The 15682-nt window shown below is 45.6% G+C and overlaps 1 protein-coding gene across 2 annotated transcripts in view; it reads left to right on the top strand.

Moving 5' to 3' along the window:
• The window catches only part of TSC22D4 (TSC22 domain family member 4), a 54905-nt gene extending 39933 nt beyond the window's left edge, over positions 1–14972 (top strand). For both annotated transcript variants that reach the window (XM_063449786.1, XM_063449785.1), the window contains exon 5: positions 13660–14972. In XM_063449786.1, coding sequence (XP_063305856.1) covers positions 13660–13848 — 189 coding nt within the window. In that variant the 3' untranslated portion in view covers positions 13849–14972. The remainder of the gene's footprint in view (positions 1–13659) is intronic.
• Positions 14973–15682: the final 710 nt, after the last annotated feature.

Below are 15682 nucleotides of genomic sequence, written 5' to 3'. Positions count from 1 at the left end.
TCCGATTTCCCTTGGTTACATCACCATCTCCTCTCAGATGCGCTCGACAATGTATGATACCGACTTCTTTCGGCTCCCACACTGCTTCCAATAGTTGTAGGATTTCAGCTGCGTACTTGATTTCTTTGCCTTCTGAATTCAGTAGTCCTCTTTCTTTATACAAAGCTCCGTGGGCATGAGTGGTTAAAAACGCATACTTAGAGTCCGTATAGATATTTACTCTTAAACCTTCAGCCAATTGTAACGCTCGTGTTAGTGCTATTAATTCTGCCTTTTGTGCTGATGTTCCTTTCGCCAGTGGCCGAGCTTCTATCACCTTGTCTATTGTTGTCACTGCATATCCTGCATAGCGGATCCCTTCTTTCACATAACTACTGCCGTCGGTGTAATATTGAACATCGGGGTTCTGGATGGGAAAATCACGAAGATCTGGTCTACTTGAAAATACTTCATCCATTACTTCCAAACAATCATGTTGACTTTCAGTAGGTTGCGGCAAAAGGGTAGCTGGATTTAAGGTGTTTACAGTCTCTAAATGCACTCTTGGGTTTTCACACAACATTGCTTGATACTTGGTCATACGGCTGTTACTAAACCAATGATTTCCTTTGTAATCCAACAACGTCTGTACTGCATGTGGGACTCGTACATAAAGTTCTTGACCCAGAGTGAGTTTATCGGCTTCAGCTACTAGCAGGGCGGCTGCAGCTACGGCTCTTAGACAAGGTGGAAGTCCGCTGGCCACTGCATCCAGTTGCTTAGACATGTAGGCAACAGGTCTTTGCCATGATCCCAAGTACTGTGTCAATACTCCCACAGCCATTCTTCTTTGCTCGTGTACATATAAGTAGAATGGTCGTGTGTGATCAGGTAGACCTAATGCTGGGGCACTCATCAAAGCCTTCTTCACATCTTCAAATGCCGTTTGCTGTTCTTGGGTCCATAAGAAGGGGTCGTGCTCTGTACCTTTGATGGCTGCGTACAGAGGTTTTGCCAGTATCGCATAGCTGGGAATCCATATCCTACAGAAGCCTGCTGCCCCCAAGAATTCTCGCACTTGTCTTCTATTCTTGGGTATTGGTATTTGGCAGACAGCTTCTTTTCTCTCTGGCCCCATAATCCTTTGACCTTCAGAGATATGGAATCCCAGATACTTGACAGTTGGCAAACACAACTGAGCCTTCTTCCTGGACACCTTGTATCCTGCCTTCCAGAGAATATGTAGTAGATCGTGCGTTGCTTGCTGACATTTTTCTTTTGTAACTGCTGCTATCAACAAGTCATCTACATATTGTAACAATACACATTCTCCTGGGATAGACTCGAAATCCAGTAGATCTTGACTTAGAGCTGAACCAAATAGGGTAGGTGAATTTTTAAACCCTTGGGGCAGTCTTGTCCAAGTCATTTGGCGTTTTGAGCCCGTTACAGCGTTCTCCCATTGGAAAGCGAAAATACATTGGCTTTCTGCGGCAATTCGGAGGCAAAAGAAGGCATCTTTGAGATCTAAGACTGTGAAGTAAGTAGCCCCGCCCGGAATTAAAGCAAGCAGGTTATATGGATTGGGTACAACTGGAACAACCGCATCATTGACTGCTCTTAAGTCCTGTACAGGTCGATACTCATCTGTACCGGGCTTTTGAACAGGCAGCAATGGGGTGTTCCAGGGGGAAGTACAGAATTTTAGGATACCATACCGTATGAACTTATCCAGATAGGATTGGATGTTCTTCTTAGCCTTCTGCGGAATGTGATATTGTCTTAGGCTCACTGGATAAACCCCATGTTTCAGTTCAATTTTTATTGGTGGAATATTGCGGGCCAGTCCTGGTGGGTTGTTCTCTGCCCAAACTCCTGGTATGTTAAACAATGTCTCATCACTCCTAGGGTTTTGGCTAGTCAACACTGTATAAAGTCGCCACTCTTCTTCCTTTGGTACGGATAAAGTCATAATACCTGAAGGTCCATTAAACTTTAAGGATGTTGTTCCATTTGGTAGGAACGTAATCTGCGCTTGTAATTTTGATAGCATATCACGTCCCAGCAATTGGACTGGACATTCAGGCATATAAAGGAATTGGTGTTTTACTACGTGGCCTCCCAATGTACAGAGTCGACTTTTAAGAACCGGTTTTTCAGCACTTCTTCCAGTTGCTCCTATCACAGTAATAGTCCTTCCAGATGGAGGAGCAACTAGATTAGTCACCACTGAATGTTCAGCACCAGTGTCGATCATGAACGCACTCCTTTTCCCCCCTATTGATACATCGACCATAGGCTCCGCTCGACCAAGGGGGATGGAGCCCGGTCGGTATCAATAGTCCTCCATGACAGTGTCAGCCAATCCTACAAAGTCCCTACCTTCTCTATCGCGGGACCTTTGCGCTGCTGGAATATACCTGTCTTCCCTAACACTTCCTCTGTTCCCATTACTCCCTCTATAACCATTACTCCCTCCGGGGCCTCCTCTACCTCTCGCTCTACCTCTAAAGTTTCCGTAGCCTGCCCTGGGTTGGTCTCTCTCGTACTGCTCTCTTTGCGGACATTCGTTCCTCCAATGCCCTTCTTCCTTGCAATACGCGCATTGATCCCTACTCAAAGGCTCCCTACTCCATCTATTATTGCCTCTATCTGGGCCCCGTTTATCTACGCCTGCGATCGCTACCGCTAGCATATCAGCCTTTTTACGCATCTTGCGCTCTTCCTCTTTCTTACTTTCTGTATCCCTGTTCATATAGACCTTATTTGCTACCTCCATTAGTTGGGTGATGGACATACCTGCAAACCCTTCTAACTTTTGTAGCTTGCGCTTAATATCTCCGTATGCTTGGCTGACAAAGGCGGAGTTAACCATTCGGGAATTGTCTGCGTCTTCCGGATTAAAGGGGGTATACAAGCGGTATGCCTCCAATAATCGGTCATAAAAGACACTGGGCGCTTCATCGCTTTTCTGGATCACCTCAACTGTCTTCGACATGTTAATGGCTTTCTTTCCTCCGGCTTTCATGCCAGCAATTATAGCGTCTCTATAGGCTCTGAGTTGAACCATATCAGCACCATTTACGTTCCAATCGGGATCGGTGTTGGGATAGTGTGTCGCGGCCCATGCTGCTGGATTGGCTTGGTTCAAAGCACGGGCTCTATCCTCTAATGCTTTAATGGCTGCTTGATTTATTCTTGTCCTTTCCTCATTGTTAAATAAAGTCATTAGTAACTGCTGGCAATCAGCCCATGTCGGATTATGCGTCTGTACTATTGAGGTGAACAGATCAGTCATAGCTTGTGGTTTCTCAGTATACGAGGAATTATGGGTCTTCCAGTTTAAAAGATCGGTTGTGGTAAATGGGACATATACGAAGACTGGGTCAGCGTGTGCCATTTGACCTGCGGCATCGATATAAGCTGACCCGGGATTCAGACGAAGAGGCATCTGATAGTGCTTTAATTGTTGGGCACCAGTCAACTGTCGGGTTTGGATGGGGCTACGTAGAGAGGCGTCAGTCATGGGTTCCGGTCGGGGAGAGATAGGGTATGGGGATGTGGGAGGTCGGTTTTGGGAAAAGGTCGTAAATAAAACACTTCGAGCCGAGCTAGATGAAGCTTGACCGGAAGTCTGAAGTGGCGCCAAATCAGGATATTCGTTTCTAATGGGGGTGGATTCTGGTTCCGGAAGGGGAGATTTAGTACGAGGGGGGGTGGATCCTGTACTGGAGGAGGAAGCGGAAGTGGATGAGGGTAATGAGGGGAGGGGTGCAGGACTTCCTGCGTTTGCGTCACTTCTTCTTAACGGAAAGTAAGGGGGCGGCAAAGGGATCTCGGACTCAGGGGGCGTGTCCAAAATGGGCCTAACACCAGTCCTAGTGGACGAGCAAGTCCTAGCTACCATGAGGCGACACTGCTCCTCGTGGCATGTCTGGAGCCATTTTGGCGAGTCATTTACGGCCTGTCTCCAACAGTCAATATAAGGAAACTGGCCGTAAAGTTCAGGCCTACCCGATACAGCCACGTGTAAGCGCTGTACCAGAGTTGGATCCAAACTGCCACGTGGCGGCCATGCCGCAACCAAAGTAGGCCACTCCCTAGTACACAAAGTGACCAAACGTACAGGAGACATCTTTACCCCAAAATCACAAACTTTGAATCCCTTTTTAAAATTCTTAACCATACATCCTAAGGGATCCGGAATCGTTGACTGCGACGCACCCATACTTAACAATGGAACGTCGTCGACAACGAATACTATACACGCGTACTATTCAACAGTCACACCCGTTTCCTCTGGCAACAGCACCACGTGGTACGGTTACCAAGTGAAACGTACACAATAACAATAAACACTCAGGGAATTCCCGTACACACACAGCTGTTACACCAGTCACTATATAATCAATATTATGCCCTTTGGCGTAACTATACAGTCACCCACGCTATAATTCTCTATATACGAATTACCCGTCTATAACACACCCCAGTAACATCGTCTTTTACAAATAGCGGTTACAGTACGGTTAGCATAGGTCAAAGCACAAGTTAAGGTCACAATACAATTATTAGTGGTTATGGTGTTAAACATGCAATGGACGACAATGATTAGTACTTATTATATAATGTCAGTAAATATACAGGGTTATGGTACCGTGCACTATAATACAGCAACACACTATTAACACTCTCGCTAGACGGCTGAGCTCGCGCTATCTAACAAGATATACACTTTACTAAAACAATCGTTAACACATTTACAATTCCCAACTAAACTATTGGCCAGTACCTTGAATGGACTACCTAAAACTATATACACCCGTTTTGGTTAGCCACACTGCCCAATCACCACATATATAGCGAGCTAGAGAACCGAATTTACACAGGCGCCTCTTAGTCGCACTATCAAAAGTCTAGTGGGTTCCAAATTTACACGCCTTCCCACTTAGCCCAGATAGGATGAGAACTAGCGAACCGAATTTACACAGGCGCCGCTTAGTCTCCCGGTCCCTCCGACCTAGCGAACGTAATATACACCCTAGAACGCTAGTCTAGACAAGACACCGGTGTCCGGCTAGGGCTATTTACACCAGGACCCCGCCTGACTAACCAAATCAAACGGTCTGACTAAAGAGCGTTCGATCGAGCGGTGCGCCTTCGCTCCTTCCCTCCGACAGAGGGGGCAGATACACAGATTCAAAACCCCTTTGGGCCTACCGCACAATCGGTATACCCCTAGTGGGTCCTGCCGTCTAAAACAGCAGTTGTCTTACCTCCTCGTTCCTGAACCTGAGTTCACACTCATCGACGGGGACACCCCAGCACTTCTCACGTAGAGGCCGATGATCTCCTGGACAACAGACCAGTGGCGCCGAGACGAAGGGAGGTCCACGCAGAAGTTCAGGGGTGCAGCCGTAGAGAACGTGGGCAAAGATAGACCGTCTCACGCCTCTGCCTCTCAGCTACCGTTGAACGATGAGCTTCCCGGCCAATGCACCAAATGATACCGGAGAAACTGACGGAAGCCAAGCACAGAGAGATGGACACAGGTTTCTTCAGGAAGGAAGAGATTCTTTATTGGATCACCGATCGGGACTCAGAGGGACTAGCGTCACCAAAATACAGCAAAGTCTGAGTACTGAATACATAGAGTACATTCCTTATATAGCGCTGTAGCTCCTCCCACAATTAACTACACCCACACATACCCTTAACCTATTTAATAAATAGAGTCTAAACTCATCCATCCGGTCTAACCACGTGGCTCATCTGATACAAAGGAGAGGGACGCGTAATTCCAGTTCTTACATTCCTGCACCTGGTCAGTACAGTGATAACAGTATCTTAGCTACGTGTAATTAACTAACTGATACTACAAACACATATACATACATATGCCTTGTGGCAATCTTAGCCTGCTAAACTTGTATTTTACTGGAATTACATCACAAAATTACACTCAACAAAAGGTGCGTGATGGTAACAGGTCTCTCACATCTTTCCAGTCCCGCTGAAGGGGCGGGTGCTGGGTTTATTAGTCAAGGCTCTTTCAGTGGGCACAGGGTCTGATCTTGGCCGTATACCGCATATCCGTTTAGATTAGGACCTTGGCAGTCGGTGACTTATGTGTGAGTCAGTGTTGTGAGGGTGTTGTCCTCTTACAGTTGCAAGGTCATGGACTTAGAGGAGGAAATCAGTGCATGATGTAGTGGGCCATGTCCTCATATGGTACTGAAATCATGAGGTTATGGTGGTCCTGATCAGACCAGGAGTGTAGAACTGGGTAATTGAACGAGAACAAGAGAACAAAGGAAGGAGGGGACAGAGGGGGATAGGGCAGCCAGGACACTGGGAAGGGGGAAGGGTGGGATGAGGGAGGTGGGGATTAGGTGAGGTTCGGAGCTCTTAGAGTGGATAAAATTGTGTTTAGATCAGTCGGTATTTAAGATTCAGGTGGTTACCAGGGAAGGGAGGTGTCTCCATCTGCCAGAGGCCCCCATATCTTGTAAAGGGGATTCCTATAACCTGGGCAGTTAATCTGTCCATTTCTATGCTGTCATTAATTTTCTTTTTTATTTGTTGGGGTGTGAGTATGTTAGGGGTGGCCTATGCTTCTGCGATGGCCCTACGTGTTGCTAAGGTTATCTGTGCTGCTAGTTTATTTTAATTTCTTGTGAATGGTTCTATTGGTTTTGACAGCAAGAGGGCCCATGGGAAAGGTCTGGTAAGGAGACTAGAGAGTAGGGACCCTTACTATCTTCCAGACCAGAGCGATTTTAGGGCAGGTCCACCAGCAGTGGACGAAGGTGTTAAGACACCTTTTGTCTTAATAAGTAAATCACCGTTTAGTCCACCTTCCCCTCTCACCGTATCAAGTCCTTGTTCGTATACTGTATAATCCACGAGCCATAACCAAGGGAAGCAATAATCTCTCGAATAACGATATCCACCAAACGGCATAAGTTCCCAATAATAGTCCTTAAGCATAAATAAGAATCCCCCCAATAACGAGACTGAAGCTCCGTGTTGAGGGTCAAAACAAGATCTGAGGACTGGAACATCCAGCCTGCTTTTTATTAGGAAAAGGCACACACAGGACACTCCCAGGGGGAGGATGAAAACAACCAATCATACACAGGGTAACACCCCCACCTCTCCTCCCCTCAGATAACCACATAATACAATTATACAGTACAATAATTTACCCCAGTTATGGATGTACCCCAAAACCAGGGGGTACACCTTTAAGTCCAGCACCGCTTGAAAGGTCTTGGTTAGGGGAACACTCTGTCCAAATCTCAGCCCATTCGGTTAAGGGGTTCGGGAGTTATGGATGATGGAAGTTTTGACCGACTGCACGGATCTTCTAGCCGAAAAGAGTTCCACAAGTTTTGGCCCTGCAGTCGGTCTCTGTTCGCCGGTTAAAATCATACGAAATCCTTGTCATCCACAACTATCTCCGGGTTCGCTGGATCCCCCATAACCGATCACAAGTAACTACCGAATGGCTCGTCGTTCGGTAGCTCCAACACGAACTTCTGGGTGTATGGAGGTCTCAGCGGTGTTCGCCTGTTTGGGTATCCGTTTTTAGTTCCACGCGTTTACAGGCAAACACCGCTGTTCGCACGCAAGATGGCCGCGAACACGTGCAAAAGTCCCAAAATGGCGGCCACCCATATGTTAGACATGGAGTTCGTGCGAAATGGGGTGAACGGCTGGAAAACAGGCTGGAACGGTAAAAACATGTTTCATAACATACAAATCAGTCCTTTAGACGGATGGCCCAAAATAGTCGAATCCACTAAAGCACCAGACAGACGGATGGTTCCGTCACAGAAGGTACCCATCCCACTGCATTGTTTCCAACATAGGTTGGACGCTATTTAATATCATGGTGGCAATGGGGGGGGGGGGAGTTAAGAAACATATGAACAACATCTTATAAGCTTGTTCCATGCGGGTGACACAGATCGGGATGGTCAAATTTTGGACCAATCTGTGGGGTCGTCTGGTGTTCCCAGGTCCTTTCCCCATGCTTTAATATATTGTAGAGAGATTTGAGTGTGGTGCATTGCCAGCATAATGTAAAGGTTTGAGATTTGGTCCTACGAGGCAGTCTCTTCCAAAATTCGTGGGGGAGGAGGTTGCCGCTAGACAAACTGTCTGAGAGGAGGCAAAGCTCCTTAGTTAGAGAAATCTGAAGTGGTCAAAGGAGGTCAGGGTTTCTGAGTTTTGGAGGCCTGAGAATGTGATTAAGTCCCCAGTCTGGTAGAGATGTCCCAGTCTCGTGATATCCCGGTGCTCGAAGTGGGCGTAATGTTTTGGTTTAAGTCCTAGGGAAAACATTTTGTTTCTAAGTTTCGGGGTTCAATGTGATATGCCTGAGGATAGGTTGTTTTTGTCCTGTAAGCGGTCCTGTATTTTATGTCTATATTCATTTACACCAGATGGTCTGCACTATTTGTATCTATGTTATTATTCACAGATAGTGTTGTCGCGAACCCGGAATTTTCGGTTCGCGAACGGCGAGCGCGAACTTCCACAAATGTTCGCGAACCGGCGAACCGCGCGAACCGCGCGAACCGCCATTGACTTCAATGGGCAGGCGAATTTTAAAAACAACAGGGACTCTTTCTGGCCACAATAGTGATGGAAAAGTTGTTTCAAGGGGACTAACACCTGGACTGTGGCATGCCAGAGGGGGATCCATGGCAAAACTCCCATGGAAAATTGCACAGTTGATGCAGAGTCTGCTTTTAATCCATAAAGGGCAGAAATCACCTAACATTGACACCTGTCCTCAAAGCCCAGCCCTGATACACACTGACACAGAGCAGAATAGAGACTGTTCCCCCTACATAGGGTCACTTGGCAGATATGGATTGACACCTGTCCTCAAAACCCCTGATACACACTGACACAGAGCAGAATAGGGACTGTTCCCCCTACATAGGGTCACTTGGCAGATATGGATTGACACCTGTCCTCAAAACCCCTGATACACACTGACACAGAGCAGAATAGGGACTGTTCCCCCTACATAGGGTCACTTGGCAGATATGGATTGACACCTGTCCTCAAAACCCCTGATACACACTGACACAGAGCAGAATAGGGACTGTTCCCTGTCCACAGAGACCATGATACACACTGACACAGAGCAGAATAGAGACTGTTCACCGTCCACAGAGACCATGATACACACTGACACAGAGCAGAATAGGGACTGTTCCCCCTACATAGGGTCACTTGGCAGATATGGATTGACACCTGTCCTCAAAACCCCTGATACACACTGACACAGAGCAGAATAGAGACTGTTCCCTGTCCACAGAGACCATGATACACACTGACACAGAGCAGAATAGAGACTGTTCACCATCCACAGAGACCATGATACACACTGACACAGAGCAGAATAGGGACTGTACCCCCTACATAGGGTCACTTGGCAGATATGGATTGACACCTGTCCTCAAAACCCCTGATACACACTGACACAGAGCAGAATAGAGACTGTTCCCTGTCCACAGAGACCATGATACACACTGACACAGAGCAGAATAGGGACTGTTCCCCCTACATAGGGTCACTTGGCAGATATGGATTGACACCTGTCCTCAAAACCCCTGATACACACTGACACAGAGCAGAATAGGGACTGTTCCCTGTCCACAGAGACCATGATACACACTGACACAGAGCAGAATAGAGACTGTTCACCGTCCACAGAGACCATGATACACACTGACACAGAGCAGAATAGGGACTGTTCCCCCTACATAGGGTCACTTGGCAGATATGGATTGACACCTGTCCTCAAAACCCCTGATACACACTGACACGGAGCAGAATAGAGACTGTTCCCTGTCCACAGAGACCATGATACACACTGACACAGAGCAGAATAGAGACTGTTCACCATCCACAGAGACCATGATACACACTGACACAGAGCAGAATAGGGACTGTACCCCCTACATAGGGTCACTTGGCAGATATGGATTGACACCTGTCCTCAAAACCCCTGATACACACTGACACAGAGCAGAATAGAGACTGTTCCCTGTCCACAGAGACCATGATACACACTGACACAGAGCAGAATAGGGACTGTTCCCCCTACATAGGGTCACTTGGCAGATATGGATTGACACCTGTCCTCAAAACCCCTGATACACACTGACACAGAGCAGAATAGAGACTGTTCCCTGTCCACAGAGACCATGATACACACTGACACAGAGTGTCCGCGTGAAATAGGGCCGTGAGTAATGACGTCACGGGTAGCCTGCCCATAGTATCGCATAGGGTGGAAGAGCTGATAGGACATCTGAAACGTATTGGGATGGAGATGCTTAATTGTTCTCCAAAATGCTTGACACCACCCCATAGTGAATCTCTGCAAACTTTAATACCATCAGAGGAGGAAGAATGTGGCAGCCCACTGGGATTATTCGAAAAATTTCAAATTGATGATTTTCCAGACCCTGGGGTTGACATTAGTCCAGATTTACATCTTGTGACCCATAAGGATGTTCCAGGCACTACTTGTGAAATAAAGACAGATAATAAAGTGAATGATCCTTCTCCTTGGGACTTGCACCCTGTCGTTGAAGGTGGAGTAGGCAATGGCAAGAGCATGCTGTGGGTAGTCAGTGCAAACACTCTCTTCCCGGTGAATAATGAGGAGACTAACTATGATGACGTTATTTGCGTTGAAAGTAATGATGCCAGAGATCTTTTGAAACCATATGGAAGGAACGAATTGGTTAAAAGAAAGGCAAGAGACCACCTGCATATAGACAAGAATACGCATAAGAGAAAGAAGAGAACAGGTGAAAAAGAGAAGCTGCAGACTGCCTATCTGCAAATAGTTGAGTTATGTCCTGAAGATGTCCGTGTTACCACAGTGCAGACTCTGTTTGATACACTACTGAGGAGAGTCAGAGAAACCCCAGATCTTCACGTATTGGATGAGTCGGTGCGTGGAGTTGCAGAGAACGTAGAACAAGAAATATTTAAACTTTTCCTGTGTACTGACAGCAGATATAAGAATAAATACCGGATCCTCCTTTTCAATTTGAAGGACCCTAAAAATCAGATCCTGTTCCGTCGTGTGGTCCTTGGTGAAATCACCCCACAGTGTTTGGTTCTAATGAGTGCAACGTAAATTGGCAATGTGCACTGGAACAGTTCTGCAGAGCACACGCTGAAGGAAGGACTGACAGAGCCGCTTGAAGACAAGTAACTGCTATTCAATCTATAACAGTGAAAAACAAATTTTGGTTTTAAAAGCACGCTATAGAGACACCAGATATGAGTGGCAACTGTCAAAGTACGCTGGCAGGGTTGTGCAGGGCACACGCTGAAGGAAGGCCTGACAGAGCCGCTTGAAGGACACTGACTGTCTGCTATTAGCTTACACTGGAAACCTTTTTTCTTTGTAAAAGCACGCTAAAGAGACACCAGATATGATTGGCAACTGTCAAAGCACGCTGGCACAGGTCTGCAGAGCACACGCTGAAGTAGGCCTGACACCCAGATGCTTGCAGACAACTAACTGATCTTCTATTACAGTGAAAAAAAATGATTTCTTTAAAATCTAAAGCTTAAGCTATTGTTAAAACAGATATGAGTGGTGGCACTGACTGTGCAAATGGGCAAGGCATCCAACCTGACACAGAAGCTGGCAGGCAGGCAACTGCTCTTCTATTACAGTGAAAAAAAATTATTTATTTTAAATCTAAAGCTTAACCAATTGTTAAAACAGATATGAGTGGTGGCACTGGGCTAGTGGGCACAGTATCCAATGTGAACCTCACACAGAAGCTGGCAGGCAGGCAACTGCTCTTCTATTACAGTGGAAACAAAATTTTGGTTGTAAAAGCACGCTAAAGAGACACCAGATATGATTGGCACCTGTCAAAGCACGCTGGCACAGGTCTGCAGAGCACACGCTGAAGTAGGCCTGAAACACAGACGCTTGCAGACAACTAACTGCTCTTCTATTACAGTGAAAAAAAATTATTTCTTTTAAATCGAAAGCTTAACCAATTGTTAAAACAGATATGAGTGGTGGCACTGGGCAAATAGGCACAGTATCCAATGTGAACCTCACACAGAAGCTGGCAGGCAGGCAACTGCTCTTCTATTACAGTGAAAAAAAAATATTTATTTTAAATGTAAAGCTTAACCTATTGTTAAAACAGATATGAGTGGTGGCACTGGGCAAATAGGCACAGTATCCAATGTGAACCTCACACAGAAGCTGGCAGGCAGGCAACTGCTCTTCTATTACAGTGAAAAAAAATATTTATTTTAAATGTAAAGCTTAACCTATTGTTAAAACAGATATGAGTGGTGGCACTGGGCAAATAGGCACAGTATCCAATGTGAACCTCACACAGAAGCTGGCAGGCAGGCAACTGCTCTTCTATTACAGTGAAAAAAAAATATTTATTTTAAATGTGAAGCTTAACCTATTGTTAAAACAGATATGAGTGGTGGCACTGGGCAAATAGGCACAGTATCCAATGTGAACCTCACACAGAAGCTGGCAGGCAGGCAAATGCTCTTCTATTACAGTGGAAACAAAATTTTGGTTGTAAAAGCACGCTATAGAGACACCAGATATGATTGGCAACTGTCAAAGCACGCTGGCACAGGTCTGCAGAGCACACGCTGAAGTAGGCCTGAAACACAGACGCTTGCAGACAACTAACTGCTCTTCTATTACAGTGAAAAAAAAATATTTATTTTAAATGTAAAGCTTAACCTATTGTTAAAACAGATATGAGTGGTGGCACTGGGCAAATAGGCACAGTATCCAATGTGAACCTCACACAGAAGCTGGCAGGCAGGCAACTGCTCTTCTATTACAGTGAAAAAAAAATATTTATTTTAAATGTAAAGCTTAACCTATTGTTAAAACAGATATGAGTGGTGGCACTGGGCAAATAGGCACAGTATCCAATGTGAACCTCACACAGAAGCTGGCAGGCAGGCACCTGCAATTACATTACACAGGAAAAAAAAAAAAAAAAAAAGCAGACTGATGTTCTAGCCCTAAAAAGGGCTTTTTGGGGTGCTGTCCTTACAGCAGAGATCAGATGAGTCCTTCAGGATTGTAGTGGACACTGAATACCCTAGCCTAGCTATCCATTTCCATATCTAATCAGCAGCAGCTAAACTTTCCCTCCTCTCACTAAGCATGCATCTTCCGAATGAATCGAAAATGGATGCTGGGAGGGAGGTTGGAGGGTGTGGAAGGGAGGGAGTGCTTCTGATTGGCTGGAATGTGTCTGCTGACCGAGAGGCACAGGGTCAAAGTTTGCCCATTGATGACGAATAGGGGGCGGATCGAACTGCGCATGTGTCCGCCAGCCGCAGCGAACGCGAACACGCTAAGTTCGCCGGCGGACAGTTCGGTACATCACTATTCACAGAATATTACCAGAAGACCCACTGTTAAGTAATTGGTATTTCAAACAGGGCACAGAGCCCTCAAACCCTCTGAACCTTAATCACTACATCAAGCTGTAATAATACAATGACCTGCAGTGCTTATGGTTCCTGTAGTGTATGTTTAATAATATCTGTAATTCCCAAATTAACTTTCACACATACTCTTTAATCCAACCTGTTTTACCTCGTCTCTCCTTTTCTCCCCATCAGGATCTGGTTAAAACCCACCTCCTTTTTGCAGTCCGTGAAGAGGTTGAGTTTTTAAAAGAACAAATTAAAGATCTTACAGAACGGAACAGTCACTTGGAACATGAGAACAATCTCTTGCGGTCTCTTGCTACACCACAGCAGCTGACTGAATTGCACTCTCGTATCCAAGCATCAAGGAAAGGTCTTTGAGCTCTAATTCATGGTCCAATTGACCCCCTCCAAGGTGACTAACAGCCTCAGTTTTCTCTAACATTGGTAAAGAAAAATGGAATACAGAGGAACCATCATACTGTGACTCAATGAGGAGCAGTCACTCAGCAGAGAAGACTGGCTGACTCACACTCCGAACGGTACTGTCCCAGAAAACACTACTATACAATGAGATGGAATGTCTACAGAACTTGATTAGCCACCTCCAGAACCATCTCTTCCAAACACCTCCAAAAATACATCAAAGCACAGAATGATACAGCAGAGAGTGTGAACAGGACGTCAGCAGTGGTCAGGTGTAAGGAATAGTGACCAACGACTGAAAAAGTACTCGGGATCGCCATTTAGGCCTAGAAAGGAGATCTTTGGTTGACCAGAGTATGACCCTCGCATTAAGAGCGTTCTCAACTAACAATGCCAACTAACTGCAACTGGTTAACATAAATGGTAACAATATTTAATGTGAGTAATTTCTGTACACAGGAAGCATCGCTCAAGGTGGTTATTGGGGAGAACCTATAATGTCCCACTCCATAGTTTCAGCTGTTTTGTTTGTGAATATGTGACTATGCAACTTTACAAGCCTGATGAAGGCCTTCCAACTACATGGGGAATTGGTTAGTATTGACTGTACCGTACGTACATCAGTGACTAAACCTCAAACTGTATAGTTTTCTAGTGATTGTCTTGGTGTCTTCAGAAGTCATTGTTAAACATCCAATGCCCAGGAATGTGGGCAACCTTGAACCAGCTCAAACATATAGATTATTTATGTGCGTAGTTTGACCTTGAATGCAGACATACACTATTAGTAAATTCCTTGCCGTAGAGTATACTGCCTGAGAAAATCCGGCCTCGTTCTGAGGCACTGAATCTCCTCACTGCTACGACCTATCGAGATAACAGTCCATTTATAGATTTAACTACATTAGGAATTGGTAAATCAAGGGGCTGTGAATCTGAGGAAGGGGCTACAAACTAATATCATGCCAACTGCTATCTTGGGTATGGCAGAGCTTGGTTCAGCAGGAAGAAATCCCGTGCACAGAGATATGACTGTATGTGCTTATTTCACATGGATATGGCTGTATGTGCCGATTTCACATGGATATGGCTGTATGTGCTGTTTTCACATGGATATGTCTGTATGTGCCGATTTTCACATGGTTATGGCTGTATGTGCCGATTTCACATGGATATGACTGTATGTGCCGATTTCACATGGATATGGCTGTATGTGCCGATTTCACATGGATATGGCTGTATGTGCCGATTTCACATGGATATGGCTGTATGTGCCGAATTCACATGGATATGGCTGTATGTGCCGATTTCACATGGATATGACTGTATGTGCCGATTTCACATGGATATGGCTGCATGTGCCGATTTCACATGGATATGGCTGTATGTGCCGATTTCACATGGATATGGCTGTATGTGCCGATTTCACATGGATATGGCGGTATGTGCCGATTTCCCATGGATATGGCTGTATGTGCCGATTTCACATGGATATGGCTGTATGTGCCGATTTCACATGGATATGACTGTATGTGCTGATTTCACATGGATATGGCTGTATGTGCCGATTTCACATGGATATAGCTGTATGTGCCGATTTCACATGGATATGGCGGTATGTGCCGATTTCCCATGGATATGGCTGTATGTGCCGATTTCACATGGATATGGCTGTATGTGCCGATTTCACATGGATATGGCTGTATGTGCCGATTTCACATGGATATGACTGTATGTGCTGATTTCACATGGATATGGCTGTATGTGCCGATTTCACATGGATATGGCT

This window comes from Pelobates fuscus, chromosome 3 (assembly GCF_036172605.1).
Source record: "Pelobates fuscus isolate aPelFus1 chromosome 3, aPelFus1.pri, whole genome shotgun sequence".
Lineage (NCBI taxonomy): Eukaryota > Metazoa > Chordata > Amphibia > Anura > Pelobatidae > Pelobates > Pelobates fuscus.
Note: the sequence above shows the minus strand (reverse complement) of the source record. Positions and strands in the feature narration are given on the sequence as shown.